The 19,866-nt window shown below is 35.6% G+C and overlaps 1 protein-coding gene and 1 pseudogene across 1 annotated transcript; one reads left to right on the forward strand and one right to left on the reverse strand.

The window, feature by feature from the left end:
• The first annotated feature begins 1,059 nt into the window (after positions 1-1,059).
• On the forward strand, positions 1,060-4,653 carry LOC132155342 (5-methylcytosine rRNA methyltransferase NSUN4-like; annotated as a pseudogene).
• A 5,889-nt stretch (positions 4,654-10,542) lies between these two features.
• LOC132154249 (diencephalon/mesencephalon homeobox protein 1-A-like) lies at positions 10,543-18,266 on the reverse strand. The gene is made up of 5 exons (XM_059562821.1): positions 18,107-18,266; positions 12,937-13,103; positions 12,634-12,812; positions 12,148-12,547; positions 10,543-11,756 (listed from the first exon to the last, which is right to left on the reverse strand). Exons 2-5 carry the CDS (start codon positions 13,088-13,090, stop codon positions 11,338-11,340), a joined length of 1,152 nt encoding a protein of 383 aa, XP_059418804.1. The 5' UTR covers positions 13,091-13,103; positions 18,107-18,266; the 3' UTR covers positions 10,543-11,337.
• Between the last annotated feature and the right edge of the window lie 1,600 nt (positions 18,267-19,866).

Raw genomic sequence — 19,866 nt, forward strand, 5'->3', positions numbered from 1 at the left:
TTGCACTTTATTTTACAGTACGTGTACGTACTTATAGTGTATTTACAGTGTATTTATCTAAGAAAGTTCTGGTAACACAATGTAACTACATGGGGTAGGGTTAGGTTTAGGGCTAGGGCTAGGTTCAGGGTTAATACCTAGTTATTACATAGTTATTGTAATTACTATAATAAGTACATAGTATGTACATGAGGAACAGGACTGTAAAATAAAGTGCTACCTGATTTTCAAAATACAAGTTGCTGTCTAATATAACACCCAGATTTTCTAATGTAGAGGAAGTAGCAGTGCATCCGTATAGTAGCAAATTGTAATCTACAAGATTCTGTGTACTGTTTTTTGGTCCAATAATTAATATCTCTGTCTTATCCGAATTTAATAAGAGAAAAGTATTGGTCATCCAATCTTTTACATTTTTAACACACTCTGTTAGTTTAAATAATTTAGAAGTTTCATCTGGTCTCCTTGAGATATAGAGCTGAGTATCATCAGATCCTTGTGGCACTCCATATTTTACTGGTGATAAATGAGATGACTCCCCATTTAAATAAACAAAATGGTAGCGATCAGACAGGTAGGATCTAAACCATCTTACAGCCTGCCCTTGAATACCTGTATAGGTTTGTAATCGACCTATGAGTATGTCATTATCTATGGTGTAAATTCACACAAAAAAGCCAAATAAAGGTGCAAGATCTGGCTGAACAAGTATGTGCTAGAAAAATGAGACGCAAAATTTCTGATTCTATACTGTTGTGAAGGTTTGACTTGACTATGAGTATTAAATAAGAATGTTATTGAATGTTTGCAATCAATGTCAGTATGTTTTTATACAGTTTATGAACTTAATGTCATAAACTGTGTGTTTAATATTCATGAGTTAAGCCTTCGCAATAGTTGGGGCTAACAATTAAAATATCTGAAACGTTCTAATGTTATGAGCGCTTTATAAAAACCAAAATTGTATGGTAATTTGTTAATTGATTTTATAAAAAAATATTATTTTGATTTACGTATTCATAATAAGTAAATTGTATGCGCAAATATAATGATACAAACATGGCAGCGTACATATGCACAAGATATTGTATAAATACATTTAAAGACTTTTAGATGTATTCAGCGACGGTATCGAGTTAAAACAAAATGGGTAAGTAATGAGGTTGCATTCATTTTCAAAATAAAAGCAAAGTGTCAGTAATAGATGACATAAGATGTTGTTCCTCTGTATTCCATTAGGCAGCAACAAGGCCAAGTTTTCAGCTACTGAAAACCACTCTGCACAACTTTGACACAAGCTACAGTATACTATTAAAGGAACTTTGTCCCTCTATTCGAGTTGCCATACTGTGTGAGCACTGATAAACAGCTTCACTTCAGCACCCAATGTAATAATAGATTTAGAAGCTCAGGGATAGAAAGACTTCATCAGTATTGACTGTTCTAGAACGGAAGTCCATCAATCTTCACAGGACTCCACAACCTCACACAGCAACGTACGTCTAAATATGTACGTTTTGATTGTGAGATCAGGCTGCACACAGAGATTCAACAGGGCTGGAAACCTATATAAGTCAAAGTCAAAGTCACCTTTATTTATATAGCGCTTTAAACAAAATACATTGCGTCAAAGCAACTGAACAACATTCATTAGGAAAACAGTGTCAATAATGCAAAAATGATAGTTAAAGGCAGTTCATCATTGAATTCAGTGATGTCATCTCTGTTCAGTTAAACAGGACTGGAGACATACCTAGATTTGAACCAGCTAGGTGAGGATTACTAAAAAATTGTTGATTATGTTGATTATGTTCTATCCTGTTAACTTTGACCTGACAGCAGTGGCATATTGGGATATTATTTTCTGGATGCTGCATCAGTGCTACCAGTTCTATAGTGCTGGATGTCCACCAATGACACACAATGCTGGATCTATGTGCAGCTCCAGGAGGGAAGACTCTTGCTTTCCTGCAGACACATTCAGTCAGTATGTAAACTGCCATATTGCCAACACTCAAAGAATTTTAATGGAAGAGATGCAGATTTTTTTTTATCTGTGGGCGAATGACCTGCCATGTTCCCGCATGTGATTACGCAGGACTCTTTAGAGCTACCTGTCTAAAGAGTTCCTGGATGAAAACAGAATCCACATCACTTCCATTGATGGGTGACAGATAGGCTTGACAGAGGAGAAAATCTTTGACAGAGTTAGTATTGGGAAAAATGTGTGGAAAAGAATGGCCTGTTTTGTGAAGTAAAAGAGAATGATATGTTATACTAATAAAACAAATGTTAGGATTTGACCACTGGCACGGCACCAACATACCTAAACTCACTAGTTCAGTCTTATGTGCCCTCCAGAAGTTTGCGCTCTGCAAGTGAACGACATCTTGTGGTGCCATCCCAAAGAGGTTCAAAATCCCTCTCACGGACCTTTTCCTGGACTGTGCTCAGCTGGTGGAATGACCTCGCGATCTCAATTCTAACAGTCTTTACTCATTTTCAAAAAACATCTAAAGACTCATCTTTTTCGCCGGCACTTAATCAACTAATACTAGCACTTACATTTTCTTTTCTTTTCTTTTCTTTTCTTTTCTTTTCTATCATGTTCATAAGAAAAAAAAGAAAAAAAAAACCTGGGTACATGTTCTGTATTAGACTAACTGAGACTTGTCATGGCACTTGTATACTGTTGTTGTTGTCTTGTTGTCTGATTGCTTCTATTGTTCTCATTTGTAAGTCACTTTGGATAAAAGCGTCTGCTAAAATATTAAATGTAAATTTAAGTTAATAAAAATGCAGATTATTATTTCTTACATTCCACTTCAACAAAATATCAAACATGTAAGAACTATTTAATTTACAGGTTTAGATGCAGTGTAGTATTTTCTATTATATAGCATTTTTAATAAAAAAGAAAAATAAATAAACAATAGAGCCAGCACTATGACAGTAGCTGTGTCCGAAACCTCTCCCTGTCCCCTAGTGCATTACATCAGGTATTGGACATTTTGTAGTGGTGTCCGGATTCTGAGTGAACAATATAATTCCCTACATTCGTTCACTCTTTTATACGCACAGTGCACTCTGATTTCGAGTGGACAAGAACAAGAGATACATAAATCTTTCTTATTTCTGCTTTAGCGTTAGATTTTTTTTTACCTTCTTATTTTTCATTACTTATTAAAAACATAAGCAAAATAAATAGAGACAATATTACATAGCTGAATTTTACAAATGAAATGAAATTTTATGGATAAGGTATAATATAGTTGTATATTGTTTAGTTTGTATAAGTATTTATTTCCCTCCTTTCTGATATAGTGCACTCAACTGCATTACAATATAGGGGTTAGAGAACGAGTGAGCGTTTTCAGTCACAGCATGTACACTACTTTTATTGTAAACAATGTTACAAAAGATTTCTATTTCAAATAAATGCCTTTTTAAAAAGAAGAAATTTCTTTTGAAAGCATAACTGTTTTCAATATTGATAATAATAAGAAATGTTATTGAGCACCAAATAAACATATTAGAATGATTTCTGAAGGATCTTGTGACACTGAAGACTCTGGAGCAATAACTGATGAAAATTCAGCTTTGTCACCACATGAATTAATTATTTTTGTAAATTTTAAATCTTATTTTAAATATGTTTTAAAAAATGTTATATTTTTATCAAATAAATGCGCCCTTGTTGAGACTATTTGCATAAACAGTATTAAGTTTTGTTGAACCCAAATGTTATATTGCAGTACAAAAATATCTAACATCTGCTATTTGTATGGTTACAGCATGCATCTCTGCCAAGCATATGACAGCAGCACAAATCTGGGTATTGTGGCAATACCTTCAGTTCATTTCCATCTTTTTACAGGTGCTTGTAGATGTTCCCTGCACCACTGACAGACACTCTGCATTGATGAAAGAGAACAATAATTTTAAGAGCTCCAGGACCAAAAGAGAGACTCCCCCTCTTGCAAACACAGCTGCTTCTATAAATATTTTTTAAATGGTGCAAAATGCACATCAAGCATCATTAAAAGAAAAGTTTGCCCCAAAAAACGAAAGTTTGCTGACGATTTTCTCATCCTTAGGCCATTCCAAAAACAAATCCATCACAAAGACATTTTAGCTTCAAAATGCTGATTACAGCTAAAATAGTCCAGTGAAAAAGTAATCTCATCTGAAACAGGAAATACTGTATATAATGGGATATATCAGTGGGTTTTGGTGTGAAAGGACAGCAGGGAAAGGATTTTGTCACAGAAAGAAATATAATTAGGGATTATGGAGTCATATTTTGGTAAGAAGCAACAGTTTAAGGTTAAAAATACAAATAATCAGTTTTGGGTGACCTTTAATAATGTCTCAATTTATGTTATTCATTCATTGGGCAGTTTTTTCATATTTTGTTCAATGTGTTTTGTAATAGCATACTGTATGTACATGTGTCCATGAAAACTGACTGAGAACTGACATCTAATCAATCTGATGTTTCGTATTCTGTCCAGGGCTGGAATCCAGGCCACACGGCGGGGTGGACACGTAGTGTACTCTACTCGTTCCCTGTCCCAGCTGCAGAATGAATGTGTGGTGCAACAGGCCATAAATCTCACTCCACAGGATCTGGGAATCACAGATCTTTTCTGACACTTTCCACTTTGCGCCACAATTTAGTGAGGGGAGTTGATTTTACCACACCTGTGTGCCAACTTTGGACCAATGTATGTGTGTAAATTACAATGATTGAACTAGATGGACATTCAGATATTATTATCTGACCTCATCACATGTTTGTGCTTCAGTACTGCCCCCTAGTAACCAGACATGGAACTTTTTCCAGCCATAAGACTGGCATAAACCCACCTTGGAACAATTTACTGTCGTAAATGAAATAGTGAAAAATCATTAGCATTTTTTTGTAAATTGTTATTGGATGATCGGATTTATTAAAATATGTAGCGAAAAGACCAAAACAGTCTTGTCTTGTTTTTCCATTTCACCCTGCCCTCCTGTGTAGAACATTGAAAAGCTAAAGCCAACATTCATGCTATGATGACAAGTCAACTAAAGTGGAACTTAAAGCAATTTTGAAAATGGTTTTGAAAACTGGGAAACATATTTCCAGGTTTGGCCATTAGGGGGCTTCCACGGACCATTATAGAACTGACTATTAGTTGTTAAAAGTAGCCACAAATTATACTGACACTGTCTTTAAGTATGATTCAAACAGCACTGTACCTTCCTGTCATGGAGAGGGCTAAAACATGACATTCATCTTTTTACAATTATCTTGAATGTTATATGTATTTATATTAATGGAGCAGCTTATTTGCCTGAAGGATTAACAGAAATGACCATGAACTTCACAGTCCTTTAACTTTTTTTTACATTTTGTTAGATGCTGTCTCTAGTCACCATTATTTTTAGGTTTTCCATTATTTTTGAGTAATATTTTTATTTTATTTTCATGTAGTCTCTCAATTAATATGAGGCCTAAAACCTGAATGCTTAATAATAAATAGAATTTTCTTTACAACAGTCTCACGTGGAATGAAACTATGGAATTTGGTTGAAATTTCATGTATCAGCTGCCCACAAACCGACTGGAAAATTTGAGTTTATCCCTATACACAGGCATTTGTAACAGAGTATTCGGTGGTGTTTACAATAACATATTCATTATAAGGTTAAAGAGTATCCTTGAGCAAGCAAAGCAACTTATGAATGCTGTATGGGCTGATGTGTCTGCAGCACTTGTACACCTAATGTTTGTCATTTAGATTCGGCATCGGACGAGTGTTTTATTTTCTGCTAGAATATAAAAGGTTCAATTTTCCCCGGTTGTCCATGAACCTTGCGCCTATTCCGGGCAATGTAGCATGAAAAAGTGTGCTCATTTTAAGAAGAGGGGCTGACGAGAACCATCGACTCCCTGCTATCATTAAGCTGCTCGGAAACTGTTCCATTGGTGCCAGAGTCGAGATTGGCCGAGCAGTTGTTTATTCGCCAGCTTTTTGTTGAACATTAAGGACGCAAGAGAATACTAAAATGGGATGCTTTCCTCTCGTTTTCCCCTTCGCCTTTTATTCCACAGATGAGTGCAGATAATTTTCTGTGCGATTGTGAGTGATTACTGTATTACCGCGGTAATATAGGGTTATTTGGGAATGCAAAGAGAATTAATGGTACATAAAAACTATTTTTGCATTGACTGCCTCTCTCGGCCGGGATATTTCTCCATGCCTGCATCTTGTGATTACCTAAACGTATTGTAAATATGTGTATCCTATGGGCTTTTACATAAATTTACATTTTTTAACACTCAGGAGACAGAGGGACCATTAAGAACAAGTTATTTTCATCTATACGTTTTATTCATTATTGACTTTGACACTGCTGAGGATGCTGGCATCTGATCATTTGGCGAGCACCTTGCCATTGATGTAAATCGGATGTAGATCTTTGTAATGACAGAAACATGTTGGGAATATCGTCTGGACGCTGAGGCCTCATAATGATGGAATCTCAGATGTCCGTAGGTGGGTGAAAGTCATAACAGCTTCCCCTGGAAAAGGCAAACATGAGTGTTTTGTTTGGGGGTGGGAGGGGGGGGACTATTTATGATTCAATCACACAGCCCACTGTTCTTGTTGGAACTTCTGCAAAGTTTATTTCAAAATTTCAGCGCCCCTCCAAATGGTCATTCTCACTCCTTTTGATTTCATCATTTGTATCTAAGATTTGTTCAAAAGTCCACAAGCTGTAACATTGTATTCACATAAAAGGTAACACCTGACCTTAGGCACTACAGTGATAAGATATCTGATTGTTGTAGGTGGTGTGAAGCTCTGGCCTGAGGCATGTCCTACTGCTAGGATGTCTGTGGTTCGAGCTGCATATCTGAAAGCATGAGGCCTCAGCACTCACTCTTCAGACTTTGGATCCAGGCTGGACTGGCCTCAGGGACTTTTTATGATAGGAGAGTCAACTTGGGGGCCAGATGTCAGAACCAAATGTCTGTGCAGTGTAATGATTTATTTATATATATATATATATATATATATATATATATTATATTATATTATATATATTTTTTAATTAAATTATAGATATTTCATAATTTAAATTGTAATCCAGGAATCAAATTCTTGCTGAATAGTGAATTCTTAATGAAACATTTTTGCTTTTTTAATTTGCAATTGAATCAACATATAAACATAAATTCATTTAAGACACACAATTGTCCTGTGAAGTCAGTATCTATCACTTTCATTTGTATTATATACATATGAAATACACTACAAATGAAAAGTTTGCAATTGTTTTTTCAGTAATATTCTTACAAACATTTTTTTAATGAATTTATGAAGTCTTATTACAATTTAATGTCACTCTTTATTTGGATTTATTTTAAAATGTTATTTATTTCTGTGAGGGTACAGTTGAATTTCAGCAGTAATTGCTGCAGTCTCCAGTGTCACATGATCCTTCAGGCATCATTCTGATATGCTGATTTTGTGCTCAAGAAACGTACGTAAGCATATTAGAACGATTTCTGATGGTTCGTGTAACACTGGAGCAATTACTGCTGAAATTCAACTGTACCCTCACAGAAATAAATAACATTTTAAAATAAATCCAAATTAAGAGTTACATTAAATTGTAATAAGACTTCATAAATTCCCCAAGTGTAATTGCAGTCATGGCTAGCATCAGATTTTTTTCAAAAACATAAAAAAAAACACATTTAATTTAGTTGTACGTCATTATTGATGCGATGCAGCATTCAGATAATCACAGTTAAATCATTCTGCTGAAGCAGCATTCTACAAACTGTCCCATGATGCTTAGCATGAATTACCACACCATAAATCTTTCCGCTTAATCTACCATTAAGAAAATAAATCCCCACAGGCAATGGCCATTTCAATAGATTTATTATTATTATTGTCTTTGCTTTAGTCTTGCACAGTAGTGGAATGTCTTGCCTATTTCTCAAGTGTCCGGTGAAGACTTGAATATAACTCATCCATATGACTGTGTCCTGCTTTCAGAGAGTATTGAGCTTCCCTCTGCATGCCCACAATGCCACTCTCCATGTCTGAAAGGTATGTGTGGCATTGATGTGTAATTACGTATGACTGAAACAGCGCCTTGGTGACAGGCTCTTGAGTGCTGCGGTTGGCTTGGGTGAGCTCTCCCCAAAAAAGAAGTGTTTTCTTTGCCCTTAAGAGGATTAAGTGGGGTTGTGATAACTGAGGGATAAAAATAAGAGAATTGAATCAGAAAAGAGAGCTGGGACCCAAGAGGGCGACCTCTCACGACTGAGTTCAAACACCTGTTGTCATCGTCACATCATTGCTGCTTTCTCAGTCATGCTGCTACTTTTATCTCTCTCTTAAATATTTTAATGTAAGATATTAAATCACATTAATTTATGTTCAGGTTTAACAGCCGTCTTGGTTTCTAGGAGTTCTTTGATCTGTATCTGAGCAATGTGCTGTTAGAGAGATTTACCTCAGCTGACAGCTTGGAGAGTATGTGGCAAAATTGCAGTGCCAGCAGACTGAAAGAATGTTGGGAAAAGGATTAGGATCATATTCCGGCAGTGCCTGTCACTTCCTCAATGGGCTGGGGTTTCTTATGGTAGCAGCTTTCATTCTCCATGCAGCTAAAACCAAAAAGGAGAGCATGAGAGGAGAACAGTTCTGATTGAATGGTACACTGTGATTTTTGTGCTAGCCATACTTGAGGTACATTTTGTGCTTGTGGGTATCTGTAATTGACTGTCTGACAGTGACACGTGATTAAACACTAAGGAGAATTTAGAAACTGCTAAATTGAATTAGGATGCTGCGGCGATAACTATTTGTTTTGGTACAATACCATTTAAAACTCTCCGGTTGTGTTGGGGTAAGTTTGACCAGCATTTGATTTCAAAATGCTTAAAAAAAAGGAAAAAGGATTAATTTGTTATTATTTCTCATTTAGGGTGTATGTGGTAGTATGTGTGTTTTGGAACGGCTGTATAAATTTTTACTTTTTTGTTGGGGTCAACACAAATTAATTACACAACTTAATTTAATTTTCATGCGGTTTGCTTACAATCAACACTTTAAAAAGACTTTAAAAAGATTTCAAGGAAAATTTACTGTTTTCTGTTTTTACATGAATCTTTAACATTTCAAAGCATCTATAATTTATTTATTTATTTTTCAAAGCGTTGATTTTTGGCAAATTGCATAGAAGCCAATGGTGGTCTATTTCATACGTTGCAGGTCTCATTTCATGAGTCAGTAAATAGTATTTGACCTTGTTGTCACATAATCTGTATCAAACCCTTGGATGCTGTTTGTATTTGCATGTCTTAAGGTGGCCAGTCTTGAAACTAGATAATATTGATGCTATTGACTTGCTTGAACATTGTGCTTGACAGGTTAATTGCTGGGTTGCATAGGGTTTTTTTTATTTTTATTTATTTTTTATAATGAAGCATTCTGCAGTCCCTAGTGTGTTTTGATCTACTCAAAAGGTTGAATGTTAGAATGCATTACAATCAGCTGTATTCAAATATGGCATAAAGCACTTTAAAATGCAGCCCCATCAAAGACACTGAGGACATGGGTGCAGTGGCATCAAGCCACTGGTAAAATGCACATAGAGGGGAGACCTTTATGTGAGCAAAGGGCTTATGCATTTTGACAAACCACACTGTTTAATATATAATAGTAGCATAATCACGGCCCCAGGGTGTCATTCTTCAGCATAATGGCCTGCTTTTTCATCTGGGATGGCTTATGTCCCCACAACGATTTTATTTCCTAAGATTACCTTGTTTTCTTGTCCTCCTCACTCTTGTTTCCTTGTTTTTTGTTTCCTTGTTTTTATTTTTATTGCATTTTTTTCTGTTTTCTTACCTCCCTGATTTTATTTTCATCCTGTTTCTCAGCCACTTCATAAACCCCTAATTCTAACTCACTTTACCTTTAGTAAAAAAAAAAATTGAAATGTGAAATTGTTTAAAAACATGTATTTTAATAAATTAATTTAGCATGATGACAGTCTAATTTGGATTTATTTAATGGGGCATGTTGACGGTAAACAAGAGAAAATAAATATATGCTTTATATTTTTTATATTTATAAAGATGTCCAAGCAATGTTTTATTGATGTTTTATTGAAAATTCTACAATTGACAGGGAAATATGTGTATACTTCTGGAACACTCTCCACCAATATAGGCTACAAATCACCACTTTGTGTGATGTTGTGAGTGACTGTATATTGATGTTTACAGTGACAATGAAAGAGTTACAAAGACAACCAGACTTTAAAGGTATAGGTTAAATAATATGGGGGTGATGCAGGCGGGCTGTGCGGCCCACCCACTACAATCTTACAAAGGGACAGCTACCAGAATCATCCACAGGGTTAAATTCTATCAATCTAAAACATAGAACTTTTACATTTGCCTTACCAGTGAACATTTATAGATAGACTTTGTATTATACATATTAAAATACTTTACAAACACAAAAGCAAAATTGCTGCAAGGGGGAAAAGCTGCCATACATGGAAGTTTTTTACTTTCCATGTGAGAATCTCTCTTGTACTGGACTATCCAGCATTTTTACTCACTATTCAGGATTGTTTTCAGTTGCATCATTTATATTCACTTAAGTACTACTTTACGTTAGAGTATTAATATGGCAATCTCCAATGATATGCATGGTCTATAATTGCATTTCTTCCACTGCCTGAGGCTACATATAATTAAAAGCTTTGCGTATGAAGTCAATGAAATAATTTCCTCATTATCCAACCATCCTAAATGTACTGTGGTTTAATCCTGACCATTTAACAGGTTAGGTTTAATTAATCTATTTAGTTGTGCAAGATTTACATTTACAAGTTGTGTGATGTGTATTTGAGAACCACGATAATTTAAAAGAATGTTACTTTCAGTTTCTGGTTTATAGTGCATAAAACTGGCTGAGATCTTCTCCAAAAAAGTGCTTATATCAAACATCTCCGCCCATCCAAAACATATAAATAACACTAAATCTAATCCAGCACCTGCCTGTCTTTTTATGCGAAGCTGAAAAAAAATTATATCATAATGAATTAAATGAGAGCTTTATCATTTTATTGTCTATTTAAGCTTCAAAACAACAAGCCCTCTAAATAAGATTTTTAGTTTCAAGCTCATTTTTTATTAAAAACAAGTTTCCCATACATTTCTGAGGGTTGGCCCTAATTTTAGAAGTCTTGGTGGCATGTTAGTAGTTGTAGAGAGATTTCCCCTTGCTCAGGTAGTTTTCAGTCTCCTGCTCAGTTGGGCAGCGTGTCCAGGCCCAGTGATGCCGCGTGCTGCTTCGCCCGCAATCGTAGGTTCTCAATGCTGGTGGTCTTGCTGTTGTGACTAGGAAGGCCTCCAGAGGCCTGAAGCAGAGGGCTATTCCAAACCTGTTGCGCATGGTGAGATAGAGACTGATAGTAGGACTGACAGGGGAGGGAGCCCAGGGGCGCTGGCATGTTGACATTCATGCCCAGGTATGGTATAGACGGTGGCGTCGTCATGTCAAAAGATGGATAATGAACCAGGTTGTTGGTAGCTGCCATGTGCTGGCGAAACTGCTCCTGCAGACGGAAGAGGCTGAGCGGAGACGAGGAGTATGAGTGACTCTGAGAGATCCCGCCAGTCACCTCACTAGAGGAAGATGAGATAGCTGGGGAGCCAAGAGGAGACTCTAAGGACACAAACATGGTTTTCAAGTTTTAGATTAAAATGCTTCTTAGTAATTTGCCACCTTCAAAATATCATTCTGGTATTTCATGCATCCTTTCACACTCTAAAAATAAAGGCTCCAAAGGGGTTTTATTAGCAGCAAATCCATAAGAAGCATTTTTGATTCCCCAAAGAACCTTTCAGTGAATAGTTCTTAGAGGAAACATTTTATTCTTGGTGTGAAGAGCATTTTATTCAAGAACCTTTTTTTCAATATATGGAACCTTTTGTGCAGTGGAAAGGTTGCATGAATGTTAAAAGTTCTTGATGGAAGCATCAATGCCAATAAGGAACCTTTATTTTTAAGAATGAGGACAATGAAACTGGAAGAGCAATAAATAGTAAATACGTACCTGGTTTGGGGCTGAGACGTTTGAAAAGAGGAGAAATGTTTCCAGGTGCTGGTTCTTTCTCAACCTTCAGATCTTCTCTGTGCTGCTTTATCTCCTCTTCCTTGTCGGTTGCGTTGTCCTCTGTGGCAGACTCGCTGCCTGACTGCTCTGCTGATGTCACATTAAGCTCAACGCTAAGTTCTGATCCCAGTGTGTGAGGAGCTGCCTCTGGTTCCATGGATGAGGAAGAAGAGGATGATGAAGGTGGCTGCTTTTCAAGATTTATGCTGGAAGAGGCATCATCCTTATCGTTTGTTGCTAGGGGTCCATCTGTCAAGACATCTTTCTGCTTCTGCAGTTGCTCCTTTTGGAGGCTTCGCTGCTTCTTACGAAATTTTGCACGACGGTTCTTGAACCAAACCTGATGAAAAGACAAGGTATAGACACATAATTAATAAACCTATTTGTAGACAATAAAACCTTCAAAGATGGATTTTTTTTCCTTACCTGTACGCGAGCCTCGGGTAGGTTGGTGCACATGGCCAGGCGCTCCCGCATCACAACATCAGGATAGTGCGTTTTCTGAAAGGTCTTCTCCAACGCCTCCAGTTGCTGGGTCGTGAAAGCGGTGCGACTGCGGCGTTGTTTGCGATGTTGAGAGCCGTACCGAGCCTCAAGTATGATATCTTGAAATGTACAGCCGTTGGAAGAGAAAAGACACGGCATATTTAATTCAGTGTTGCCTACTATCACAATTTTTTTGTGTGTTAAAGGGAGAGAGAGAAAAAACGAAAACGAGAACGCACTTACCAGCCAGTCTCTCCGCGAGGGTGAGCGCGTGAACGGACGGCCGATAATCAGGCGCGTGCTGCGCCTGTTGCGCCGCCTGTTGATGCAGGTTGTACATGGCGCTCAGGGAGTTCATGGCGTGGAGAGAGTAGCCGTTCACTCCGTAGTGTTGCATGATTCAAATATATCTGCAAAAATAATGAGCTATAATGAGTTTAAACATTGAGCTTTTTCCATGTGTTAAACCACATTTTTACATACATTCTATCTAGGGGTAATCACAAAAGTTAGATTGAGAGTTAAAGTCAAAGTTAAAAGTAAGACTAGATGCGTTCTAACTAAAGTGGCGTTCGTGTGAGGAGGTAACTAGCAGCAATGTATTTTTCAATGTATAGGGAGAGCAGGGGTGAAAGTACCATTTTTCAGAAAAACATCATTTTAAAAGATAATGTTGTAGACAGAGATATATTTCTGCTGTGGCCAGTAACTCAGAAGTGTGGTCTATCAATACCAGGTGGTATTTTGTAGAAATGTAGAAAGGCTTCAGTATAATTTCAATTTGAACATAAGTTGAACATTGTTACTTTTGACCCCATCGGTTGGGACGAAAGTAACACACAAGTGGGTTAAAAGTAACACAACAATATAAGCTAGATTTATTTTCTGTTACCTTTATTTTTATAAAGTATACCTGACTATGACCTTGTTAATATGTAACTGCAAACATATTCTGTCTTTTATTTTTGCAAAAAAAAAAATTCAATGACATATTTAAATTTATATTTTTATTTTAAATTTAAGTTTCATTAAATGTCTCAAAACCCGACTGTACAAACTTTATTTTTTTTTATTTTTTTTTTTTATTTCAGTGTATTTTTATAAAACATTTTTTCAACAGAATGAACAATATAATATTTAAATTACATTGGCATAATATAAATTCTAAACATAATGTAACAGTAGGCCTATTCATGTTTCATCCAGTTGTTTTTATGCATAAATTCAAAATGTGCATTAAAACATCTGGAAACACTGCAAATTCATAGCTGGAGGTGTAAAAGCTAAGGTATGGCTAAAACCTAAATATAACTAAGGTAAATGCGAGGTAGGAGCTGCCCAGATGTTCCTCTATGTCCAGAAACGCTCTCTCATAAACATCTGGATAAAACCAGACCACTGTTTGTCTTTCTGACCCTCACTCAGACATATTATTTTGGTATAATATGACATAAACATTTTAATAAATGATGCAAGAGACAGATATTCACAGAATAGCATGTACCGGAACAAAATAAATACTTCTTGTCACTGTAGCGGGACAAAAGTAACAACTGTTACTTTCGTCCCGACAGGAACTCCTGGCATTTAAACCTGATTTACTTTTATACTAAAAAACTTTGATAATGCAAACTTTAGGATGTGTTAAATCATTAAATAACATGTAGATTGATCATAACTGAGACACATGAAACAAAAAAAACAACACAACTAATTAAAAAAAATTACCGCTTCAATAATTTACTTTTTGTTCTCGAAAACAGTTTTACAGACCTAACTGCGGGAAATGATGAGGAAATCACGTGATATTTCTCAGCTCCATCAAGGATTGAATGCTGAATATACCGTCATGGCTGGGAATGCAAATGCAGCAATAGGCTCTGAGAAAATCGCTTTGTTACTTTCGTCCCGCGTTACTTTCGCCCCGGTTCTCTCTAAGATAAATGGACAAAATCTACTGTCATTATAATTAATTTCGGAAACATAGGCCTCTTAGTTTAAATATTATAGTTTATAAACTATTAAAAACAATGGTGCCATTGCCATAGAAGAACCGTTTTGTTTAAATTGTTCCATATAGAACCTTTAACATCTGAAGAAACTTTCTGTTTCACAAAAGGCTTTTTCTGGCGAAAGAAGGTTCTTCAGATTATAAAAAGGTAGGAATGAGATGGTTCTTTAAAGAACCTTTGACTCAATGGTTCTTTGTGGAACCAAAAATGGTTCTTCTATGGCATCACTTTGAAAAACATTTTAAGCAACTTTATTTTTTAAGAGTGTAGGCCTATTTAAGAAATAAATGTAGGCCTATACTTATTTTACACTTTTGTGCTATAAGTGCCAAGGCAGCGGCTATAAAATTAAAGACAGAGATTTCCTTTAAACGCGTAGTTATATGTACTCAATCAATATAGACTGTCAGTTTATAGCTAGAGTGTCAAATAGTTCTTTTAAAAACCCGCTATTATAAGCGGAACTGTGTTCATTATTATCCAATTATTGTTTTGTCCAATCCATTAATCATACACAAGGAATTAATCGGTGCAATTATCACTTGTTTACCTAATTAGCTCCGACTTACGCTTACTACATTAGCCTAGATATAGTAAGCATAGATAGACAGAGTCAAATTACCGTAGCAAATCCTTTAAAAACAGTTGTCAGTGAAAAAATTGATTGATTTTTGTGAGATCTATTTAAGCAATCAACGAATGTTTCGATACCGACTGCATTAGCCTATGCCAGTTCTGTCATCGAAATTTAATTTCACTCATGATTTCATTCATATGCTAGGCCTACTTACAGAACTTGGAAACGTAATATTTACAATTTAGCTGAATGCACGGGATGCTATTAATAAAAAAAAAAAAAAAAAAAAAAAAAAATATATATATATATATATATATATATATATATATATATATATATATATATATATATATATATATATATATATATCCATGAGGTTTAATGTCGTGTTTCTCCAGTCATTTTTCACAGCCGGTTTAAGATTTCATAGATAAAAATAAAAGGCTCCAGGACACGATTAGATATGTATAGAGGTGGTTAACAGGCACGAATATCTCCGAGGCTAATGCACTGCGCATTATTAAGAGAGAAAGTATGCTTCCGCACATGGCGGGTGTCCAGGGACTTGTAACAGCCTCGAGTTTTAAACTAAATTGCATTTCCAACCAGCACTTAAATTGCTCGTTACTTACTTCAATTAAATTAGTTTGTAGCCTACATGAAATTAATGAACGAAATGTCTATATCATGCATCAGTCATCTAAATCAAATTGCATTTAAATATCTATTACAATTTGAAGTTATGGGCTAATTTTCGAGCAGTACTGTAGCAATAATGATAATAACAATAATCATTATTATTATATAATTATATGTAGTTATTTTATAGCCTAATAATAATTCTGACATTCTTTGGAAAACATTATGTAGCCTATTTCGCATTGTGACAACTTGCGTATGTTCGCCTATATTTGTTTCATGAGTAATTCAAATTCAAAAATAATTTCCGTATAGCTTAATGGTAGCCTACATTATTTAGATCAACCAGTTATTGTTCATATTTTAGCCTAATAATTAAATAACTAGTAAATTATGTGACCTATTTTGTAGTTGCTTTTTGTTGTTGTTATTATTTCTGCATTTATATAGGATAATCTTTTTTGCGTCAAGTAGCCTATGGCTAGGCTAAAAGTTTTTTTTTTTTTTTTTTTTTGAGATAATTGCATTACATTATCATCTTATGCAGTTTTGTAACCGGCGATCAAATACAGAAATTAGGGGAGGAAGTTTGTTTGGAGGGCTTGTTTAAATGTGTTTGTATGTGTGCTATATTTATCTGTTATAGGCCACCGAAACACTTGTATCTTCCTCAGTGTGGAAGCTTCTGAATGACACTCGGAGTGCCCGTTCCCGGACTAGGCCTATTAAGTCAGCGCACCGTCTGAATGTGATCGTAGGGCAATAGGGAATAGTTTAATTCGCTTGGACAGAAGGTGCTTTGCTAAACATTTACTTTTCTCCCCCAAGTATTTGAATTGAATGGGGTCCGTTTCTCTCCCTCCCTTCTCTCGCGGCCCCTTATCCCATCGCCCGGGGCCACGTTTTGGCTATGATGTATGGCTTCTCTGCGGGTAAAATATGCATGTTGATCCCCATTTGGGTCCCCGTCTAATGGAAGTGCAAATAGGTTTCGACTGTGGAGACCTCCATTTATCACCACCGCTGACACGGACGTACAGTGAGATTACATGTGTGTGCATGGCTTCAAGAAATGCTCACGTGTGTATTCCCAGCAATATGTGTCTAAAGAGATGTGTTACAGGCCTATATCAACTTACGTATTCTACTTTCATTTATTGTCATTCCATTCATATTCATATGGATGTTATAGCTTACACAAATACTAATAATAAGTTATAAACAAAGAATACACACTTTAAAAAAATAGTAGGCCTAATAAAAACGGAAAACAACTGTCCAGCGATTTAGTAGGCTACGATCAGATAATATGTCAGAAATAATAGGCCTAACAATTATAATGTATGATTTACCATTCATGTTTGTGAAATATTTATTTTTGAACTTTGCTAAACGTCAGAATTTTGCCACAGGCCAACTAATATTTAGCACAAAGGGCGGCTTATTTTAATACTGTGTCTCGCTGCTATTGTAGTCTGTTCATCCGCCCGTTACTGCTGCGGGCAGTGTGACACTACATGCTTCGATATTTAAAACCTCATTATGCAAATTTGCATTTCAAGTGCAACTTTTTATCCGACTAAATTATAAAGAAATGTTAGCGTTAAAAACCCATTTGACCCGGGGACACTATTTATCATGTCTCACAAGACATATAGCCTATTTATAGTGTCACTCATATATTTGAACCCCTCACTGTCCAAGGGCCCCAACATTTATGTTAAAAGTGAGGTTCATCTTATACAATTTGGCCTATCTCTAAGTTGGCCTATCTCTAGTTGAAATGTATTTTACCATTTCTGAAGAGAGGAAAATAATAGTTTTAACCCACTTTTAAGGCGCTAATTTAAATTTTGCATTTTAAGACGAAGGCACCCTGGCACACGCGTAAACTATTGAGTTATGTTATTTCTTCGTCACACTTAAGTTTAAGTTATATTTTTTTAGTAATGGATTTTTTTCCCCCTCTGTAATACAATTTTGTATCTCAGAAAAAAATTACATTTTTAAATTAAAAAAGGGTCTATATGAAGAGTAAAGAAAAAAAATCTGCAAGCATAATTTATTTATTATTATTCAAGCTAAACTATATTTTAGGCTGTTACTAAACTGACACATTTAAATCTTTCATTTGTTTATCATTATTTTTTTACGCAAAAAATTGCATAAACAGATCGTTTCTTACCTCAGTCTTTTCATTCATGCAGTGTTTTACACTGTCGCTTGAAATTTTGTTGCTCGTAGCCCGGAGTATTTCCCAGATGTCCTTATAGCGTTTCTCAAAGTCTAAGAGCCATTCAAATGTATCCGCTAAGTATCATTCGACTCCAAATCATTCCCTTGCGCGCTCTACTCAGAACATTGAGTCCATCTATTGACACACGCTTTGAGGTGGGATTTTAAAGAGCTCCGCATTACATCAAGGAAGCTTGCTACTGGTCCTTGAAGCTGTCAATCAAAGCTCGACGATATTTTTTGGCTGCATGTGGACTCGGAGCCAATTGACCCTTTACTTGAAGTCTTAAATCACGCACTTGAGTACACTAATGTTTACTAACAAACACTTTTGCTTATGAACAACAATAGTCTTATGTTATGTGAGAATAAACATAAAATGCTGGCATCAGTATAAAAAGATTAGTTAGCCCGCATATTTGTTCAGTAAGGTAGGCCTACATTTTTTAATGCATTTTAGGTAAGATCTTTTTTTTTTTTTTTTTTTTAAAGCATCAAAGCATTAATCTGATCATTGAACTAATTTGACATGGATTCGTGTATGGATTTTATTGTTTGCTTGATTTTGGGATTTATAGTTTGTTAAAGTCATGCAATAACCACAGTGTTTTTTATTTATTTATTTTTATTTATTTATTTTTTACTAGGAATAACAGCAGATTTGTAGAAACGTACTAAGTTTTGCCAAAGTTAGTATGGAATAAATGGCAAGTATATGAATATTTTGCTTTCTTACATTGATCTCATGCATTGACTTGTTTTGGTACTTCGTGGCAATATTTCTATAGAGGTCACGATCCCAAGACTTTTTTTTTGACAAAAGAATATCTCATGCATTGGTTTTGTTTGCTTTTCGGCTTTGTCATGCCACTGCAGGAGAGACTGAAGGGACTTTAGAGATCTCTAATAGATGCCAGGCTACTGCCATCACAATCTTTCCCGGCCGTGAAGGATTTGGGTGAGGATAAGGGGAGACAAGACGCTATTTCAGCCTCCAAAAAACCTCTGTCTTGAAATGACTGCCGGTAAGAGGATTAAAACAATAATGCCCTTCTCTTCTTGAAGGGTTTTTATAAATATTTCTACTCCCGGAGCAAAACCGTTTAGGTTGGAATTAAGGGCAGCGCAAAGTAGCCTTTTAATGTAAAGCTTGCATAATTTGTTAAAAATGCTGGCAGAAAGCGGACCAGGGTGAAAATCCCTAACTGAATTTTATCTCTAACCATAGTTATTATCATCTGGAATTTGAAACGAGTGAAAATTGAGTGAAACTCACCTCACATTTTTATTAAAACATTGTCGTTTAAAAATTAAATTGGTGTTATCGACTGTAAAATACGTGTTTGTATGATAAACTGGCCCTGAAGTGTTATGCTAAACATATAATGTACAGCCCAAATGAAGTGTTTTTGTTTAAGTTAATCCTTATAGGCAAATCAAATCACTTTAGTCTGTATTATAACATTCACGCGAATTGCTCGTACTAATCTATTAAGAATAATGATGAATTCAAACTATTATAGACTGTCGGAGAATATAAAATATAAAAACAATATTTTCCCGTTCTTCTCTTCTTATGTTATAATTTTCAAATATTTTAACTACTCAACAAAAGACCATAGGAAAATAAGTCATCGAGAACGATTTGATGAAAAAAAGAAAGCACATATATTAACATGTATTTAATGTATTGTACTAATTCAAGTGAAG

Source organism: Carassius carassius, chromosome 12 (genome assembly GCF_963082965.1).
Source record: "Carassius carassius chromosome 12, fCarCar2.1, whole genome shotgun sequence".
NCBI classification, from domain to species: domain Eukaryota; kingdom Metazoa; phylum Chordata; class Actinopteri; order Cypriniformes; family Cyprinidae; genus Carassius; species Carassius carassius.

Bases quoted from the DNA above. Each gene is read 5' to 3' on its own strand.
- LOC132154249 (XM_059562821.1), bottom strand. From the start codon at position 13,090: ATGCAACACTACGGAGTGAACGGCTACTCTCTCCACGCCATGAACTCC. The intron at 12,813-12,936 runs GTAAGTGCGTTC...GTACATTTCAAG, and splicing joins CCTCGCGGAGAGACTGGCTG to ATATCATACTTGAGGCTCGG. The intron at 11,757-12,147 runs GTACGTATTTAC...TTGTGTCCTTAG, and splicing joins ACGTCTCAGCCCCAAACCAG to AGTCTCCTCTTGGCTCCCCA.